The 19,116-nt window shown below is 50.4% G+C and overlaps 1 protein-coding gene across 5 annotated transcripts in view; it reads left to right on the top strand.

Annotated features, from left to right (window-relative positions):
- SIPA1L3 (signal induced proliferation associated 1 like 3) overlaps positions 1–19,116 on the top strand; it is a 253,444-nt gene that overhangs the window by 165,879 nt on the left and 68,449 nt on the right. For all 5 annotated transcript variants that reach the window (XM_018062310.1, XM_018062313.1, XM_018062312.1 and 2 more), the window contains exons 7-10: positions 573–676; positions 3,714–3,871; positions 11,012–11,588; positions 15,990–16,264. In XM_018062310.1, coding sequence (XP_017917799.1) covers positions 573–676; positions 3,714–3,871; positions 11,012–11,588; positions 15,990–16,264 — 1,114 coding nt within the window. The remainder of the gene's footprint in view (positions 1–572; positions 677–3,713; positions 3,872–11,011; positions 11,589–15,989; positions 16,265–19,116) is intronic.

The raw sequence follows: 19,116 nt of genomic DNA on the forward strand, positions 1-19,116 counted from the left end.
ATCCCTGGGACTGACATACTGAGACTAGCTGTACCCGTATCCTGGGGCACTCGTGTATGATTTCTCTAGGCTGTGATCCTAGGAGATAAAGCGCTTGGGTCATCAGTGAAGCCTGTCTTCGGGTTCAGTAACTATTACTAAAGTTTTCCGAAATGATTGTACCAATTTACACACCTCACCAGCCGCATAAAGGGTTCTGGTTGCTCCACACCCTCACCAGCCCTTGGCACCGTCAGACTTTCAAAGGTTTACCAGTCTGGTGGGTGCTTAATATAAGATTTCCTTTTTATCTTAATTTACTGAAATTTTATTGTTGTTGCTGTTGTTGTTATTGTAGCTGTGTGACATGTGGGATCTTAGTTCCCCAACCAAGGATCAAACCCACATGCCTTGCAGTGGAAGGACAGAGTCTTAATTACCAGACCACCAGGCACATCTCTAAATTTACTGAGCTTTAAAGGGTGAAGTTAAATGAAAACATCAACTTAAAAACTAACACAGATGGCGTGTGGGACATGGCAGGAGCCCAGAGGTTTTGGAGACGTGATGCTTAACTGGTGTTTCTGTTTCAGCCGACTCCACGGGAACCCACTCCCTCTACACAACGTACCAGGACTACGAGATCATGTTCCACGTCTCCACCCTACTCCCATACACCCCCAACAACAGGCAGCAGGTCAGTGGGGCCCAGGGTGGGGGCTCCAAGTGACTTCTGGTTGATGCACACCTGAACCCAAGGCAGCTTCCCTCCCCACGACCTTTGGCTGGCTGCCGGCCCGGCACCGGCTCTCCTGGCGCCACCTCAGGCAGCAGGTGGAGGCCTTCAGCCTTGGAGACCTTCTCTACCACGGTCTCATCACCTGGGGCTTGGAGACTAGATCAGGTGTCATTCAATGTCACTTTTTTGTTCTGGCTATTCCTTGGCCACCCTGCAACCCCAGCTTCTCTCAAGGGTCTCTTGAGTCATCAGGGGTCCTCTGGGGAAGACCCAAGTGAATCAGTCAACATTATTTTGACTGCAAGTGACAGAGTACAAATCGAATGAGTAAAAGCGAAAAATGAGATTTACCGAGTTATATAATTCCCAAGTATAATTCCAATACTTTGGCCACCTGATACAAAGAGCTAACTCATTGAAAAGACCCTGATTCTGGGAAAGACCGAGGGCAGGAGGAGAAGGGGGTGACAGAGGATGAGATGGTTGGGTGGCATCACTGACTCAGTGGACATGAATTTGATCAAGCTCCAGGAGATGGTGAAGGACAGGGAAGCCTGGGCATGCTGCAGTCCATGGGGTCGCAAAGAGTCAGACATGACTGAGCGACTGAACAACAGTTGTCAAGTACTGGGAGAGGGCTGGCTTTAGGTATGGCTGGATCCAGGGGCTCAGACAGTGTCAGGAGTTCTTCCCATTTCTCACCTCTGCTTTTATTCTTAGTGGTTGTATTCACAGACCTTCCCAAGGAGTGGCAGCCCTCACCTTACATCCCACCAGCTTAGCTCCCTCAGGAGAAAGAGAGCTCTGCCTTGCAAGTGTCCCAGAAATGTTTCCGGGCTGAATCTCATTGCACCACCCACTTGCCAGGCCCAGGGCAGGGATAGAATAGGCTGGCCAAACCTGAAGCATGTGCCCACCCCTGAGAGGGCCAGTGGGAGGTGCTTTCCCAAAGGGGATGGACACGGCTGCCTGGAGGAGGAGGAGGTGCTAGGTGGGCACAACAGCTGCTGTGTGCCACCAGGGCCTCCTCTCCTGGACACACCATGCATGTCCAGGAGCTGTTTCTCATGAACAGAAACCCTACAGGCTTTTGATGGCTTAGGAAGTGTGTGTATTTTTTCCTATTGGTACGGGGTTTCCCAGGTGACTCAGTGGTAAAAAATACACCTGCCAATGCAGGAAACCTGGGTTCGATTCCTGGGTCAGGAAAATGGTCTGGAGTAAGCAGCAGCAGCCCACTCCAGGATTCTTGTCTGAAGAATCCCATGGACAGGGGAGTTTGGCAGGCTGCAGTCCATGGGGTCACACAGTCAGACACAGCTGAGCACACACACCACACCACCACAGGTGGCACTGTGCATTCTGCTGACCATTTTTATGGTCAGATGTCGGTGATTTTTAGAAAGTTCACCTAGTAGCTGCTGTAAGAGCATTGCTCTCATTGAGCATGAGTTGGCGTTCTTGGTCTGCCACTTCCTCACTGTGTCATCTCACCTCCCTGGGCCTCGGGTCCCTGCTCTGAAGTGGGCAGAACAATAGCACCCATATCTCAGGGTCATGGGGAAAGGACCCTGCGCTTGTGTGTGAAACCAGAGCTCGTGGCAGGGCCCAGCTCAGGAGGTACACGGGAAGCAGCTGAGCGTACTCCTGGAGGTGCGGTGGGGAAAGCTTGGGGTGTGGGGGTCAAGCAGAAGTGGGTTCAAATCACAGCTCCTCCCTCCATGACTCTGGACTGAGGGCAAGATGTTTAACCCCCGTGAACCTAACTTTTCTCATCAACAAAAGGAGGTCAGATGAATTAATCCCTCACAGGACTTGTTGTAAAAATAAAATGAGGTTACAGCTTTCATATGTAGGTGTAAGACGCCTGGTTCAGGGCTGGTCACAATAAATGGGTACTTAAGCAGTTTAGTTTAATCCTGTGTAAAACACACAGAGAGCCAACGGTTCAGCAGTGTGTATTGTGCCACTAAGTGTGACCAGATTTCACACTCCCGGCCACCTCACGTAGAGTTGCATGCAACCCCCTCCTCATTGGCAGGAATTCCTAACAGTTACATGAAGGCTAAACTTCTGTACCTAAGAACAATGTGGGGCTTCCCTGGACATCCAGTGATTAAGACTCTGCACTTCCACTGCAGGGGCGCAGGTTCGATCCCTGGCTGGGAAACTAAATTCCACATGCCCACTCGGTGTGGCCAAAAAAAAAAGAACAATGTAATTTTAGCAAGGAAGTAAAATGCGAAGAGTACATCATCGCCTTTGAAGATGACAGTTTTTCTCAGAGGCCATGACAGGCAGCAGGGAAATGACGGGGTTCTTGTGGGCTGATCTGAGGTTATCACCCCAGCCTTCTCAACTCCGTAGCCAGAGATGGGCCCTGCTAGCGGTCTCAAGGCTGCCTCTGCCAGAGTCCATGAATGTGACCTTGAGCAAGTCAAAAGCTGCCAGACCGTGCTGTCCTCCAGCTGACGTTTCTTGAGCACCCGCTGTGTGCCAGGCCCTGCTCTAGGCCCTGAGGATAAAGCACCTGGCAGTGAACAAAGCAGACAAAATCCTTATTCTCCAGGAGTTGCCATGTTAGTGGGGAAAGGCAGAAACAAAAGGAAGAGGGGCAGCCGCTTGTTAAGATGAGTGTGGACGAGTAACACACTATTACTTGAGTAACAGGGGCAGAAAAGCAGAGGGGGTGACATGATGGGTAAGACAGTCAAGGCCCTGTGGGAAGGTGACATTTCAGCCCAGACCTGAAGGAGGGCAGGCAGGAGCAAGCCGTGTGGGGATCTGGGGGAAGAAGTTCCAGGCCTCAGGATGGTCCACGGGAGCCTCAGGAAAGGAAAGGTTTCTGATTCACTCAAGGAGCAGCAGGAGGCTAGTGTGGCTGGGGCAAAGGGGGAGCATGGCAGGAGCCAGCAGAGAGGTGATGGGCCAGGTCATGAACCTGGAGCCTACCCTGACGTTTTCCTCTCCCCCGCCACTGTCTCCCCACCACCAGCTGCTGAGGAAGAGGCACATAGGCAACGACATCGTGACCATCATCTTCCAGGAGCCCGGGGCGCTGCCGTTCACCCCCAAGAACATCCGCTCCCACTTTCAGCATGTCTTCATCATTGTCCGGGCCCACAACCCCTGCACTGATAACGTCTGCTACAGGTACACGCCCCGCCCCTCCCCCTGCATGCGCAGGAAGTCAGGAAAGCTGGCTTCCAGCAGCCGGGGAGCATGAGGGTGGGGGGAGAGAGGGCACGGCTGGCCCAGGCAGGCAGCCGCCCACGTTTCTTGTCCGTGCTTCAGTAGGGGAGCTCTACTCACTCATACCCGCACGTCCCGAGAGAGTGGTTCTTAACCAGAAAGGGCCATGTCATCCCAGTTTCGACAAAGAAACCATCAGGAATTTGTTTTTGCCTGGAGTCTTTTGGCTGCAAGTGACAGAAAACCCATCTCAAAAAGCAGTCACAGGGCTTCCCTGGCAGTCCAGTGGTTAAGACTGTGCTCTTCCAGTGCAGAGGACACAAGTTTGATCCCTGGTCAGGGAACTAGGATCTCACATGCCTCGTGGTGCACGAAAAGAACATAAATAAATAAATGAAGAGGCGGTCTTACATGCTGGCTATCATAAATGACACATTCAGGCCCACCTGGAGGTGTTCCAGTTCCCTGTACATCATTTCATTTGCTGGCAGCTCCATGCTTAGCATCTTGCCAGCTGCAGACCCAGCAGAAAGAGAGCCTACTTTTCCCAGGAAAAGAAGCCCCAGAACTGAGGCTCATTGACCCACATGAGGTCACGTGCCCATCCCAGAGCAAGACTAGCAGCTGTGCTGGGCATTGGGCGTGTGGCTGAGAGGCACCGGAGTGTGGCCCAAAGGAAGACTGGAAGATGCAAGGATGGAGGCAGGGTTGACAGGGGCGGCCCCCTTGGGAAACAGAGCTGAGGGTTCTTAATTTGAAGATCAATAAGTGACACAAGGGACTTCCCCGGTGGTCGTGGCTAAGGTTCCACGTTCCCAGTGCTGGGGGCCTGGGTTCAATCCCTGGTCAGGGAACTAGGTCACTCATACCACAACAAAGACCCAGTGCAGGCAAATAAATAAATAAATGTATTGAATAATACTGTGTTACAAGCTTCAGTCCCGTTCACTGTCCTCCCCAAGCGCCAGTCTCATCAGAGGACATGGCCGGCCCCCACAGGACAAATGGAAAGTGCTCTGGGTGTGGAGTGAGGAGAGTGCGGTGGTTCTTGAAAACCATCCTATCAATAACCTGGGCCCGGGCCAAGGTCTACATTGGTCCCTGGTCAGCATCGCAGACACTGGGGCCTGGGCTTGGGAGTGTTCAGTTCAGTTCAGTTGCATCCGACTCTTTGCAACCCGGTGAACCGCAGCACGCCAGGCCTCCCTGTCCATCACCAACTCCCGGAATCCACCCAAACCCATGTCCATCGAGTCGGTGATGCCATCCAGCCATCTCATCCTCTGTCATCCCCTTCTCCTCCTGCCCTCAATCTTTCCCAGCATCAGGGTCTTTTCAAATGAGTCAGCTCTTCACATCAGGTGGTTAAAGTATTGGAGTTTCAGCTTCAACATCAGTCCTTCCAGTGAACGCCCAGAACTGATCTCCTTTAGGATGGACTGGTTGGATCTCCTTGCAGTCCAAGGGACTCTCAAGCATCTTCTCCAACACCACAGTTCAAAAGCATCAATTCTTCGGCGCTCAGCCTTCTTTATAGTCCAACCCTTACATCCATACATGACCACTGGAAAACCATAGCCTTGACTAGACGGACCTTTGTTGGCAAAGTAATGTTAGTTTACATTTAAAGGGGAAAAAAAAGTTTGAAATTAGATACAAAAGGTAATTTTTTAAGTTAAAGATCAAAATTCACCTTTCATCTCTTAAGTCCTCATTATCCCATCGCCCTCGCAGAGGCAGCTGCTGTTAGTGATTTCCTGATAACCTAGGCCCATACAGGCAAATGTATGGAAGTATTCCTTTTCACCTTTTTAATTAATACAGGTGGTATCATATCCCACACACTGTTTGTTCTGCATCCTGTATTTTTTCACTCAGCAGAATTTGAGAACTTTGCACACCAGTCTGTAAAGTGTTTTTCCCTTCATGACGGCGTATTATTCCATTACATAGATGCCTAAGAATCTCCCCTTATGCCTTGGCGACAGGTATTGGGGTTGTTTCCTGTCACCTGTTGCTACATTCCACCTTGCAGCGCTGTTATTAACACATTCCCTCCACGTAGTTTTGTGAGGGAGGGGCGGTTGTTTTTGGCCGTGCTCTGCTGCCTGTGAGATCTTAGTTCCCTGGCCAAGGATTGAACCCAGGCCCTCGGCAGGGAAAGCACTGAGTCTTAACCAGTGGACCACCCAGGTGTTCCCCATAACCTAGTTTAGACTCTCATGGCACACAGCTGGGATAGGTAAGGTCCTCAGCATGGAGTTACTGGGCCAAACAGTATGTTCATAGGTGCCCTGGTTGGACTCAATGGAGTTGCCAAGAACCTACCAGTTTCTTCTCATTTGACTCATTTGAAAAGACCCTGATGCTGGGAAAGATTGAAGGTGAAAGGAGAAGGGGACAACAGAGGATGAGATGGCTGGATGGCATCACCGACTCAATGGACATGAGTTTCAGTAAACTCTGGGGGTTGGTGAAGGGAGGCTTGGTGTGCTGCGGTCCATGGGGTCACAGAGTCAGACACGACTGAGCGACTGAACTAAGCTGACCAGTTTCTTCTCTGGGCCAGATACGTGAGAGGAGGCAGGGGGATTCCAAAATGCAGGAAGGTTGTGGACCACCAGGCTGGATGTGTTGCTGCTGGGAGCCAGCACACTAGGTGGAAGGCCTGCGGCCCCTTCCCCCACCCATGCCTGTTCCCAGGACAGAGCTGCAGCTCAGAGGGCTTGTGCCTTCAGCCTCCCTGTAGGCCTGAGGTTACAAAGATAGAGTTCTTGAACATGCGCAGAATGCGTGTGCACATACCCTTATAGCACATCAGAGGCAGGAGGCTGCTGGGTGAGCCCTTTTCCCCTTTCTCCTAACCGTGGGCTCCCCTCTCCTACCTGGCTTATCACAGGAGCCTGCGGCCGACCTCCGCGCTTTCCGGGCCAGCCTTCATGTGGTTTCCAGAGGGTTTCTTTTTGTTCTGACGCACCAAGGTTTCTTGTTTTGTTTTTTTTTTGCAATTCAGAATATTTTCATTATGCAACATTTCAAACGTTCTGAAAAGTACAGAGAATAACAGACACCCATGTGCCCACCACCAGATCTCACAGATGTTAACATTTTGCCATCTTTGCTTCAGCTCTCGCTTTTAATTTTGAAGAAAGAAAATGTTAGAGATGCAACCAAACGGCCCCCTCCCACAACCCCTTTTCTCCCCTCCTGCACACACAGCTGTTCTCTGGACAGACCTTTCCCATCCCCTCTTCTCCCCGTGACCCCTAGACACATTTCTGTCATAGAACTTGTCACACTGTAAGAACTAAGTTGTTGTGTTGTTTTTTTTTTTTTTAAGATTTATTTGCTTTATTTTTTGGCTGTGATGGACCTTTGTTACTGCACACGAGCTTTCTCTAACTGGTGAGCGGGAGCCGCGCTCTGGCTGCAGTGCACGGGCTTCTCGTTGTGGCTTCTCTTGTTGCAGAACATGGGCTCTGAGGGCGTGGGCTTCAGTAGCTGCAGCTTTCGGGCTCTAGAACACCAGCTCAGCAGTTGTGGCACACAGGCTTAGTTGCTCCAGGGCAACTAAGAGAGATCTTCCCAGGGAGATCTTCCCAGAGCACGGGGCCTGGCCCTCCTGGGTCTGCAGGAGCTCCCTCCACGGTCTCTGCACCCGCTCTGGCCCCTTCCTTCCCTTTCTTCATGGGGCAGCCACAGTGATCCCTGCAGATGGTCCACCTGGCACCTGTGTTCATCAGGGACCCACAGAAAGCAGGTGCCCCCCACTCAGGGTTTTTTGGTTTTGTTTTAATTTATTTGGCTGTGTCTGGGCTTAGGTGCAGCACACAGGATCTTTTGTTATAGTGCATGAACTCTCTAGTTGTGGCGCATGGGCTCAGTAGTGACAGGCTTAGTTGCAGTTGTGGGATCTTAGTTCCCTGACCAGGGATCAGACTTGTGTCCCCTGCATTGCAAGGTGGATTCTTAAGCAGTGGACCACAAGGGAAGTCCCCCACGCAGGGTTTTAACTGAGGGATTAATGAACAGGCTGATAGGTGTGGGTAGGGCTTCCCTGGTGGCTCAGATGATAAAGAATCTGCCTGCAGTACAGGGGTTCCATCCCTGGGTCAGGAAGATCCCCTGGAGGAGGGCATGGCAACTCACTCCATTCTCACCTGGAGAATCCCATGCACAGAAGAGTCTATGACAGGCTACCCTCAGTGGGGTCACAAAGAGTCTGACAAGACTGAGCAGCTTTCACTAATAGGTGTGGGTAGGTTAAAGGAACCAGTATAGGAAAGTGAGGCACCCAGGAGCCAGCAATAGCAAGGAGCCATTACCCACCATGAGGGATGAGGTCAGAGGGCACGGGAGACATTTCTGGAAACCAGGGTGAAGTTGGCTCTGGGAGAGGGGCCACCCCTCAGAAGCTATGGCTGTTGAGCAAAGGACCAAGGACTATAGCCACTGTCCTAGCTCGACAGGCAGGCAGTGAAGAGAAATAAAGACTCCACCCTCTCTCCCCTCCCATGTATCCTGGCCGGGGGAACCGGTGAAGCTGACACAGCCTGTGGAAACCCACCTTCCAGGGCACTGGATGGGGCAGAAGATGGCAGAGACTGGGTCTGGGGGTGCAGACGGTGAAAAGCTGGTCCAGATGGTTAAATGGGTGCTTGTTTTCACAATCAGGATGCAGAATGCTTGCTCACGTGTCAAGGCCGTGCCTGGCCTGGTCCCTGCTGACCTCACCAGCCTTCCGCCGTTTACTCTCTGGGCTGTGGCGCACCAGCCGCATCTCACCTTGCACGTGCTCTTTCCTGTTGGGTCTTATACCTCCCATGCCCATTGCCTGCAGCACCCTCTCCTCTGCTCTTCCTTTGGCTCCTACTCGGCCTCAGATCCCGGCTTAATTTCTCTTCCTCATAGCGCCACACCCAGAACACTAACTCCCCAGGGTCCAAGGAGAGGGCCATCCTGGAAATGCTGATCAGACACACGCCCTGGTCAAGTTGGGTGGAGGTTCAGGAGTCAAAACTTAAACAAGCCTTACACTGTGGTTAGATTTCATGAAATAGGTTTTAATCAACAATCTCATTACTTTAAAAATTGTCTTACAGTATGTTAGTCTCTCCCCAGCACCATGATCACAAGCTGACATTTTTATAGAAGGTGAATGCATTACTCTTTAAGAAAAAACCTTTTTAGTATCTTATACTGGTTTTTAATTGTCATTGTGTAAATAGCATAATTCACTCATGGTATCCCTGGAGGCTTTTTTTTCCTTTAATTGGCTACATGTAGCAGCATGTGAAATCTTAGTTCCCCAACCATGGATTGAATCCATGCAGTGGAAGCTCAGAGTCCTAACCCCTGGACTGCCAGGGAAGTCCCTGGAGCCCCTTTAAATTAAATGTCTTCCCCTGCTCCCTGGGTGCTCACTCTGGCAGGTGCGATAGCCTTTCTGCCTGATCTTTGAAGTCATCAAAGATCACTCAGTGGCCCTGTAGCCACTGAGTCTCGAGCTGGTCATCGCAGCATCGTAACTGAGATTCATCAGATCTGAACCTGACTTTAGCAGCCAGTCTCCTGCCTCGCAGCTCAAGGCTGCCTCCACCTGGGAACCTCGGTGGATGGGGAGCCTGCATCCCTCTCCTCTGTGTCTCCGCCTTGCACTTCCCCTCCCCCAGGCTCACTGCCAGTTTCTGACCTGTCCAAGGAAGGAGCACAAGAGGAAACAGGAAGCCGGAAATTACCACTGGAGCTGTGGTGACAGCTGCTGCAGGGACTTGCGAGTCCCTTTCTTTCTACCAGCTGAATAATTTCTGGACCCTGGGCTCTTCCGGGGCTCCCGACCCTCCTTCCAGAGCTCCCAGGCAGGAGCAGCCCCCAGTCTCCTTCCAAACTTAAGGGTCACCGAGGAGGCCACTATTCAGGGAGGGAATGGAGATGACGGGCCCACTTTTTCCACGGATTTTCCTCCCAATAAGACTCTCCCTCTCTAGTTAGCATAATGGAAGAGGAAGTTCAGGAATTTAAGGGAGAAGGTTTTAGATCATTTCTTTTATACCTTCTCATTCAGTTGCTGTATGACTTGTGTCCTAATGGCAGCTCAGTTAAAACCAAAGTAGGGGACTTCCCTGGCGGTCCTGTGGTTAAGACTTTGCCTTCCAGTGCAAGGGATGCAAGTTCGACCCCCTGGTTGGGGAGCTAAGATCTCACATGCTTCACAGCCGAAAGACCAAGACATAAAACAGAAGCAGTACTGTAACAAATTTAATAAAGATTTTTTTAATGGTTCACATTTAAAAAATCTTTAAAAAAAAAAAACAAAAAACCAAAGTAGGAAGGGTCCCATCCTAACTTCCCCTTGTAGTGAATTTTCAAAATAACCTTTGTAGAGATGATTTACAAAGCGTGTTTGTGTTACACAAGTGTCTGAAAGAAGTAAATCACAGAATGTTCCATATCAGTCCGATTTTCCTATAGTAACACTGCTTAATGAACCACCCCAAAAGTCCGAGGCTCACAAACATTATCATTTCTTCTTGGCTTACTCATCTGCAGGTTGGCTGAGGCCTGGCTGCCCTTGGCTGCATGTCTGCTCCAGGCACCCTCATTCTCCCTGACCAGTAGACCCCAGAGCATGTTCACTTCATGGAGAGGGCGGGTACATAGGAGGCAAGCCTGGTGCACGTGCCCATTTGTGCCTTTGCTTGAATGCCATTAGCCAAATCAAATCTCATGACCAAGCTTAGGATGAACAGGGCGGGGATGTACCTGTCCATAAAGGTAGAGAGAAAGGGATGAATCTTTGCAAAACTATAATTCACCACAAGCCTGTATGTATGTAAAACAAGAATAACTGAAGTTGAACAGTGCTAGGAAAATTACCCTTTAAATATCAGTGGATGTTCTAACATCTGCTGTATAGGAAGTAAAAACGCATATGTGTACCCTAAGACTTTCTCCAGTTTCCAGTCTAGTCAGCTGGCAACTTACTAATTAGATGTAGACTTCCTTTCTTAGAAAGGAAACTCCTCTTTCTGTTTATTTTCTTTCTAAAGGGACTTTCAAGTGCCTTTCTTTCCGCCATCTAAAAAATTTCTCCCTCCTCAGTATGGCAGTGACCCGATCCAAAGATGCTCCTCCTTTCGGCCCCCCGATCCCCAGCGGAACCACATTCCGAAAATCTGACGTCTTCAGAGACTTCTTGCTGGCCAAGGTGATTAATGCTGAGAACGCTGCGCACAAGTCTGACAAGTTCCACACCATGGCCACCAGGACCCGCCAGGAGTACCTCAAGGACCTGGCGGAAAACTGTGTCTCCAACACACCCATTGACTCCACCGGCAAGTTCAACCTCATCTCCCTGACCTCCAAGAAGAAGGAGAAGACAAAAGCCCGGGCAGGCGCTGAGCAGCACAGCGCCGGGGCCATCGCCTGGAGGGTGGCGGCTGAGGACTATGCGCAGGGGGTAGAGATAGACTGCATTTTGGGAATTTCCAACGAGTTTGTGGTGCTCCTAGACCTACGCACTAAGCAAGTGGTGTTCAACTGCTACTGCGGGGATGTCATCGGCTGGACCCCAGACTCCTCGACAATCAAAATCTTCTACGGGCGAGGGGACCACATCTTCCTCAAGGCCTCTGAGGGTTCTGTGGAGGACATAAGAGAAATTGTCCAGAGACTGAAGGTAAGGGAGAGAACCCCTCAAGGTGCAGCAGTTCTGTGGTCTGGCAGAGGCCTTAGGAACCACTGAAGTACCTCCCTGAGCCCCGTCAATTGGCCCAGGACACTCGTCAGCCCCAAGAGAATCAGAATTGTCACTTTAAACACCGGGGGTCTAGTGGGTTCTACAGCCTGGGTTCTCCCTGGGGAAGGCTTGGGCCAAAGATCTGAGGCTCTCCATGTCATCACCTTGAGAGGACAAAAGGCTTATTTACTCACTCTAGATGTTTAAACTCATGTTAAAAATGTAAGGATACTTTCCAGAAGAATTAAAATATTGGATTGGCCAAAAAGTTCATGTGGGTTTTTCTGTACCTTCTTACAAAACACGAGATGAACTTTTTGGCCACCTCAACAGAATGAAAGACTTCCCGGACCTTTAAAATATAGAGGCGGAAGCAGGATATTGGGGGTGGGGTGTAAAAAAGCATAAGAAAACAAAATTATGTGGCAGGAATAATTCCACATAGGTAATCACAATAAATGTAAGTGATTTAACATTCTCTGTTAAAGAACAGAGACTCACAGTCTAGATTTAAAAAATCTTACCCTAACCTCTTGGCAGCTCAGGCTCAGACAGCTGCCAAACCAAAGGTAGCAGATTGGTCTCAAGTGAGATGACAGTTTAGTTGGTAATGGTCGTTGGAAGCATTGGGCTAAGACGTACTAAGGCTACCTCAGAGCCCCGAGTGAAGGAAAGCTGTGGTCAGTGATTGGCTCTCAGTGGGTTTAGCAGAATGTCAACCATGAATTAGAGAAGGCAGTATATCATGGGAGTTAACGACACAAGTTCTCAAGTCAGAAGGCTTGGCTTCAAGTCCCAGCACTGCCACTTACCATCCTACCATCCACTTACCACTTACCATCCTACATCATCTGGAAATTTTAAGGACTGGATGAGTTATGTTGCCCAGGCAAGCTGGCCTGACTTAGGAGGCTGTGATCTCCAGAGGCCAGTATCACAGCCAGCCCTCTTCACCCTTCTAGGCTTTTGCACTCGTTCCTTGAGTTCAGGTGGGATTGGTAAAGACCAGCTTTCAGCTTCCCTGACTCCAAACTTCATGCCCCGCCTTAAACTACAGCAACAGCTGGTGTGTAGATTTCCCATTAGGATGTGAGGTCCGTGAACAAGGGCCTCTGTTTTGCTCACTTGCTTATCTCATTTGTGTAGATCAGGGCTGGCACATAGTAGGTGTTTATTAAATGCTGATTGGTCAATTAGCTGAATAAGATGATTGACCCCTGATTGTGCGCCATGACCGATGATCTCATAGCCCTCCACCCGCCCTGTGGAGTGTAGGCACTGTTTTTATTCCCATTGGACCCATGAGGAGCATGCAGCTCAGAGAAGTCACACAGCCAGTAGGTGGCAGACTGGGATCTGAATCCAGATTTTTCTGACTCCAAAACCTATTTGTGCCCAAACTTGAGACTAATGACTAACTGCCTACTCAACCTGTGAAACTCAACATATCTAAGAGCAAGCTCCTGATTTCGTTCCCCCTGCCTCCCGGGGTTCTCCTGTCTCATCAGAGAACAAGCCCATCACGTGAGTGGAATCGTAAGCCTCCGCACCAGCCTCACTCCTCTGTCTCTCATTCCGACGTCCAGTCTGTCGGCTCCACCCCCGGAGGCAGACTCTGCTACTCCTGCCCTTTCTGCAGCCCCTCTTGGCCTGTCCAGTAGCCTGCTTGCTGGTCTCCTTTGCCTCCTTGCTTGCGTCCCTGGGGTCTGTTCTCAGGAAGGTTGTCAGAGGGATCTTGATCATGTCCCTGCTCTGCTCAAACCCCTCAGCTCACTCCAGGTATAAGCCCGGTTCCTTATGGTGGCCTGTGAGGCCCTACATAGCCTGGCTGGCTGTCACTCTTGCCTCCTTATTACTCTCTCTGCTCCAAGAACACAGACTTCTATGTCCAGAGTGGGCTCATCGGGCAGTCAGCCTCAGGGCCTTTGCACTACCTGTGCCCTCTCGCTGGAACACGTTCTTCATCCCCACATGCCTCCCTCCCTTTCTACATGCATTTATTCAAAGGTCACCTATCGGTGAGGCCTTGTTATCCAAAATTATAAAAACCCCCTCCACAACCTGGCCTTGAGCTTGTTCCACCCACTTTCCCGGCTTTGTCACAGTAGCACCTACCGCCATTTGATGTGTATTTTTACATATTTGCTGCGTCCTCAGCACCTGGGCCAGTGTCTGGTGTGCAGCAGACACTCAGTGACCGTGGACTGAAGGCACGCATACGTGCTGTCTGTAGTGATAGCAAAAGTGGCCATTCGCAGGGGGCCAACTATCTGACTCCTTGCAGCCTTGCGCAACCTTGCATTTCTTCTTCCCAAAACCCAGTGAGGGAGATACTATTATTAACTCAATTCACGGGACACAAGGACGATGACTTCAAAGGGAAGAAGCGTTTTGACTCCCAAAGCAGAGGCCATGGTCTGGGATGAAGCCAGTCATGAGTTTCTCTTTTGAGGCACTAAACTGTAGGCTTTCCTTTCAAACAAATTTGTTTTAGCTTTTTAATCATGGAAAATTTCAAACAGACGCAAAAGTAGAGAAACTCGCCTAGTGAACCCCTAGCCTTATCACCAGCTTCCGTAGTTATCAGCCTGGGGCCCATCTTGTTTCTCCCTTCCCTCTCTCCCTTCCCCTGATAATTTTGAAACAAATCCTAGACATCCTATCATTTCATCGGTAAATGTGTCAAGATTTCTCTCTAAAACATACAGCTTCTGAAAAATAACTATTTTGCCTATTATGTATTTTAAAAAAGAATAGTAATTCCTTAGTGGCATGTAAACAAGTTGGGCCATGAAATCAGTTACTGGATCTCAATAGGCAATTTTCAAGGACAGGCTAGAAAAGAATGAGGCACTGAGGAGGCACCTGGTCTCATGGAGCTTTGTCCCAGTTTCACATGCTTCCTCACCTCCCAAATGCTCACTGTCCAGACTAGCCAGGAACAGATGTGTTTACATCTTCAGGTAAGTCCTTCACCATCCACACTCGTTTCTTGCTACCCACACTCGGGAACGTCTGTGTGGATTGCAAAGAATATTTTTGTGTATGTGGATACATGTGTAAATGTATGAATGCGCAGCGTGGCTTGTGACATAAGATTCTTACTGTGCAGCTCTAATGAGTACATCAGATAGCATCATTTCTAACCAGGGAATGACTTCTCACGGGAAATGTCAACCATTACACAGCCGCTTTCCTTAAGGCAGTTTTTAGGCAGGCAGATCTTGCTGTAACTTGGTTAACAGCTCTGGCTTATCAAGTTAATCTTTTTATTCCAAGAAGAAGAGGGAATCCCTAAGGATATGCTGAAGATCTAGGTGTTCTGTTCAGTGGCTTCTCCTATCTATGGTCATAGGTTAGCATGGCGAAAGTCTCCCACAAGTGAAACAGGGAATAAATCAGAGAGAAGGCCCTCCCAGTGTGGTCTGGTTGGCTTCAGGATGGGGGACAGTCTGAGGTGGAGGTTCGAAAGGGGTTTTTGCCTTGCAGAATGAGGTCCTGGAGTAAAGACTGTGGCGCCGAGCCCCCTGCCTAGAAAAACTCGCAGGGTCTCTGGTCTCTGGCTTCTCCAGCTTACTCTGTTTACAGTCACCGTATCCATTAGGGCTTCAGACAACAAAGGTTTATCTCACTCATGCCACGTGACCATCTCAGGTTGGGCTGGAGGCTGTAAACTCACAGACCCTAGCTGACCAAACAGGCGGTCTCTGAAATAATCCCAGTGGCCGTGGCAGAGGGGAAAGGCCTGAAGAGGGTCTCAAATTGGCAATGAAATGCCCCAGCCCAGACAGTATGCCAGTCCCATTCACAGCTCATTGGCCAAAACAAGTCGTGTGCATGCGTGCTAAGTTGCTTCAGTTGTGTCTGACTCTTTGTGACCCCATGGACCATAGCCAACCAGGCTCCTCTGTCCATGGGATTCTTGGGCAAGAATACTGGAGTGGGTTGCTGTTTCCTCCTCCAGGGGATCTGCCCAACCCAGGGATCAAACCCGAGTCTCTTACGTCTCTTGCATTGGTGGGCAGGTTCTTTATCACTAGTGCCACCTGGAAAGCCCAAAACAAGCTCCAGAGACCACCAACCATAGAGAGGGCGGGAGGGGCATGTGGAGAACACAACTCATGACCACCGCCTCTGTATGAGGTGTACACGTTTCTCCAGGAGTCAGAAGCCTAGGCTGGGACAAGGTGGGTGTCTGCGCGCCTGTACCCTGACATCACCTGGGAGAGTGGAGGGGTTGGGGGGTGCTCTTTGGCCTCCAAAGGGCAGAATCTCCCCCCAAGAGCTGCCCCTGCTCCCCCCGAGCAGCTTGTGAAACTGGACCCTGCGTGTGGCCCACAGGTGATGACCAACGGCTGGGAGACAGTGGACATGACCCTGCGGCGGAACGGGCTGGGGCAGCTGGGCTTCCACGTGAAGTACGACGGGACCGTGGCCGAGGTGGAGGATTACGGGTTTGCCTGGCAGGCCGGCCTGCGGCAGGGCAGCCGGCTGGTGGAGATCTGCAAGGTGGCCGTGGTCACACTGACCCACGACCAGATGATCGACCTGCTACGCACCTCCGTCACCGTCAAGGTAGTCATCATCCCGCCTTTCGACGACGGCACGCCCCGGAGGTAAGTCTGTCCCCCCGGAGAGGTCAGCAGCTCCCCGGGCCCTGGCCCTTGGGGCCCTTCCTCAGCAGGTGGCGATAATGGTGTCAGGGTCCAAGTCAGCATCTGTGGAACCCCTCCTGCAGGCAGTCATGGTCTAAGCTCTGCACGCGCATGCTGTCCCCTCCGGCCCCCACCACAGCCCCACAAGGTGGGCGCCCTCCTTAGTCGCACGTAGCGTTCAAGTCCTTGCCTGAGGGAGTTCCCTGGCGGTCCAGTGGTTAAGACCATTTCCACTGCAGGGGCCGTGAGTTTGATCCCTAGTTGGGGAACTGAGATACCACATACCTCAAGGCATAGCCAAAAAATAGTGGGAAAAAAGACCTTGCCTAAAGGTCCAATGTGCTTCATCATTTGTTCGGCACGTATTTACTGAACCCCTACTGTGTATACACTCCATTTGAAGTCTTAAGTAGGATTTAGCAGTAAACAAAATAAAGGCCCCTCTTCCCTTGGAGTTTGTGTCCTGACAGGCAGTCATTAAATAGGTGTGTAACACAGGACCAGGCAGTGAAGAGCTCCGAGGAGAAGAGCAGGGTCTAGAAGGGGCTAACAGGTGGTCAGGGAGGGCTCCCTGGTGGAGGCTGCCATGTGATTTTCCAGGCCAGCAGAACCCAGGCCATGGACAGGCCAGGGCAGGGTCTCCAGAGTGTCAGCGTATGTAGGGGGAGGGTTCCTGCAGCCCAGGTAGGGCGGTGTGGAGCACGCCGAGGAAGGCTGAGATGGGGGAGAGGGCCTGGGCGGGGGAGCAGACTGGGCGCCCTTCCTGGACACAGTGTCAGGCTTGGGTTTTGTTCACTGGGAAGCCAGGGCAGGATTTGTTTCTTTCTGTTTTGTTTTAATGGAATATCTCAAGCATCTTTCTCTTATTTATCTGTCTGCATCAGGCCTTAGTTGCTGCACGTGGCATGTTCGTTGTGGCCCATGGGCTTAGTCTAAACTCCATGGCTTATGGAGTCTTAGTTCCCCAACCAGAAATCGAACCTGCGTCCCCTGCCTTGGAAGGTGGATTCTTAACCCCGGACCACCAGGGAAGTCCCGTATTTCAAGCATATTAAAAGCATGCTAAGTCCCCTGTTTCAAGATTTGTCAACATGTGGCCAGTTCTTATTTTGTCTTTGTTTCTTTTTCATCCCATACCTCTCCACCTTAGATTATTTGAAGCAGTCTCAACTCCTTCAACTGTGTCTCTACCCAGTCAGGACCTTAAAAAAATTTAGCAGACTGCCTCAACTCCCCTGTCCATCTTTAACTTCTTTTGTATCACAGGCTCTTCCTGTGGCATTTGGTTGATGAATCTCTTTTTTTTTTTTTTTAATCTTATATTTTTTCTTACCTTTTGTTTTGGGAGGAAACCGGGCCTCTTGTTTTTCAGTTTCCCGCTTCCTGGATTTATCTGCTTGCATCCTGCTGATGTCCTTTAACCTGTTCTTCTGGCACGTGTATTTCCCACAAACTGGAGTTAGGCATAAAAGCTTGATCAGATTCTAGTTAAATTTCCTTTTTTTTTTTTTTCTTAGGATTTTTTTTGATGCGGACCATTTTAAAGACTTCATTGGATTTGTTACAATATTACTTTTGGTTTCTGTTTCAGTTCCTTGGCTTTGAGGCATGTGGGATCTTAGTTCCCTGACCAGGGATCGAACCCACCTTCCCCGGCTTGGAAAGCGAAGTCTTAACTGCCAGGGAGGTCCTTGAATTTCTTTTGGTCACAGCACTTCCCAGGTGTGCATCCATCAGGAGGCGCCACATGTCTGGCTGTCCCTGTGGGAGTGATACTAGGGGCGGTCAGAGGGTTCCGAGGGTGGCAGCCTGACCCTAAACGCTATACATTTCCCCTCGGCTCTCAGCAGCCATTTGTGATCCTTGTCTGGATCCCCTGTGTCATGATGGGTCACACTCAAGTGATGCCCTCAGTTCTAGCCTGCCTTCTTTATTTTTAAACAAATGTATTTATGTGTCTGTCTTTGTGCTGCGTCTCTGTTGCTGCACACCAGGTTTCTCCAGTTGCCGTGAGCAGGGCTATTCTCTAGCTGCAGCACACGGGCTTCTCATCGCAGCAGCTCCTCTTGTCACGGAGCACAGGCTCTAGGGCACGCGAGCTTCAGCAGTTGCTACTCCCGGGCTCTAGAGCACAGCGTCAGTAGTTGAGGCTCACGGGCTTAGTTGCCCCTCGACGTGTCGGATCTTCTCAGACCAGGGATTGAACCTGTGTCCCCTGCGGTGGCAGGCAGATTCTTAACCACCGGCCCATCCACCAAGGAAATCTTTTCTTCATTTATTGTCTGGAATTCTTCCAAAATGAACATTCCTTCAGCAGCCGTTTGATTCCTCTGAAATATAATTTGTACAGAGAAGGCAGGATAGATGTGATTCTGAGAAGAATGAATTGGTACCCTAGCAACCTCCAGCGATGACTTGGAAACAGTGGTTCTAGAATCACTACATCCCAAGGCCTGAAGCACAGCTGCACAAAGGACAGTCTGGGCCTGGGCCCTCACAGCCCTGATGAATGGATTGGGGAAGACAACCAATAAAAAAGTAAGCCAGTGAGATGGTTCACACAGTCCAAGCAGAAGTCACTGGGTGTAGTGGGAAGGCAGACCTGCAGGGAGGTTGCCTACATTTGAGCCCAGGCTCCTCGTCTTATTAACTGTGACCTTGAGATTTCCCCACCACTCTGTGCCTGTTTTCCTCTTTTATAAAAGAGGAAATGGAGCTTTTACCCAAAAGTGGCTATAAGGTTGGAGGAGGCGAGCCCCACAGAGCACGCAGAACAGGACGTGGCCTGTAGGAGGCACTCAGAAGACACCAGC

This window comes from Capra hircus, chromosome 18 (assembly GCF_001704415.2).
Source record: "Capra hircus breed San Clemente chromosome 18, ASM170441v1, whole genome shotgun sequence".
In the NCBI taxonomy this organism is placed as follows: Eukaryota; Metazoa; Chordata; class Mammalia; order Artiodactyla; family Bovidae; genus Capra; species Capra hircus.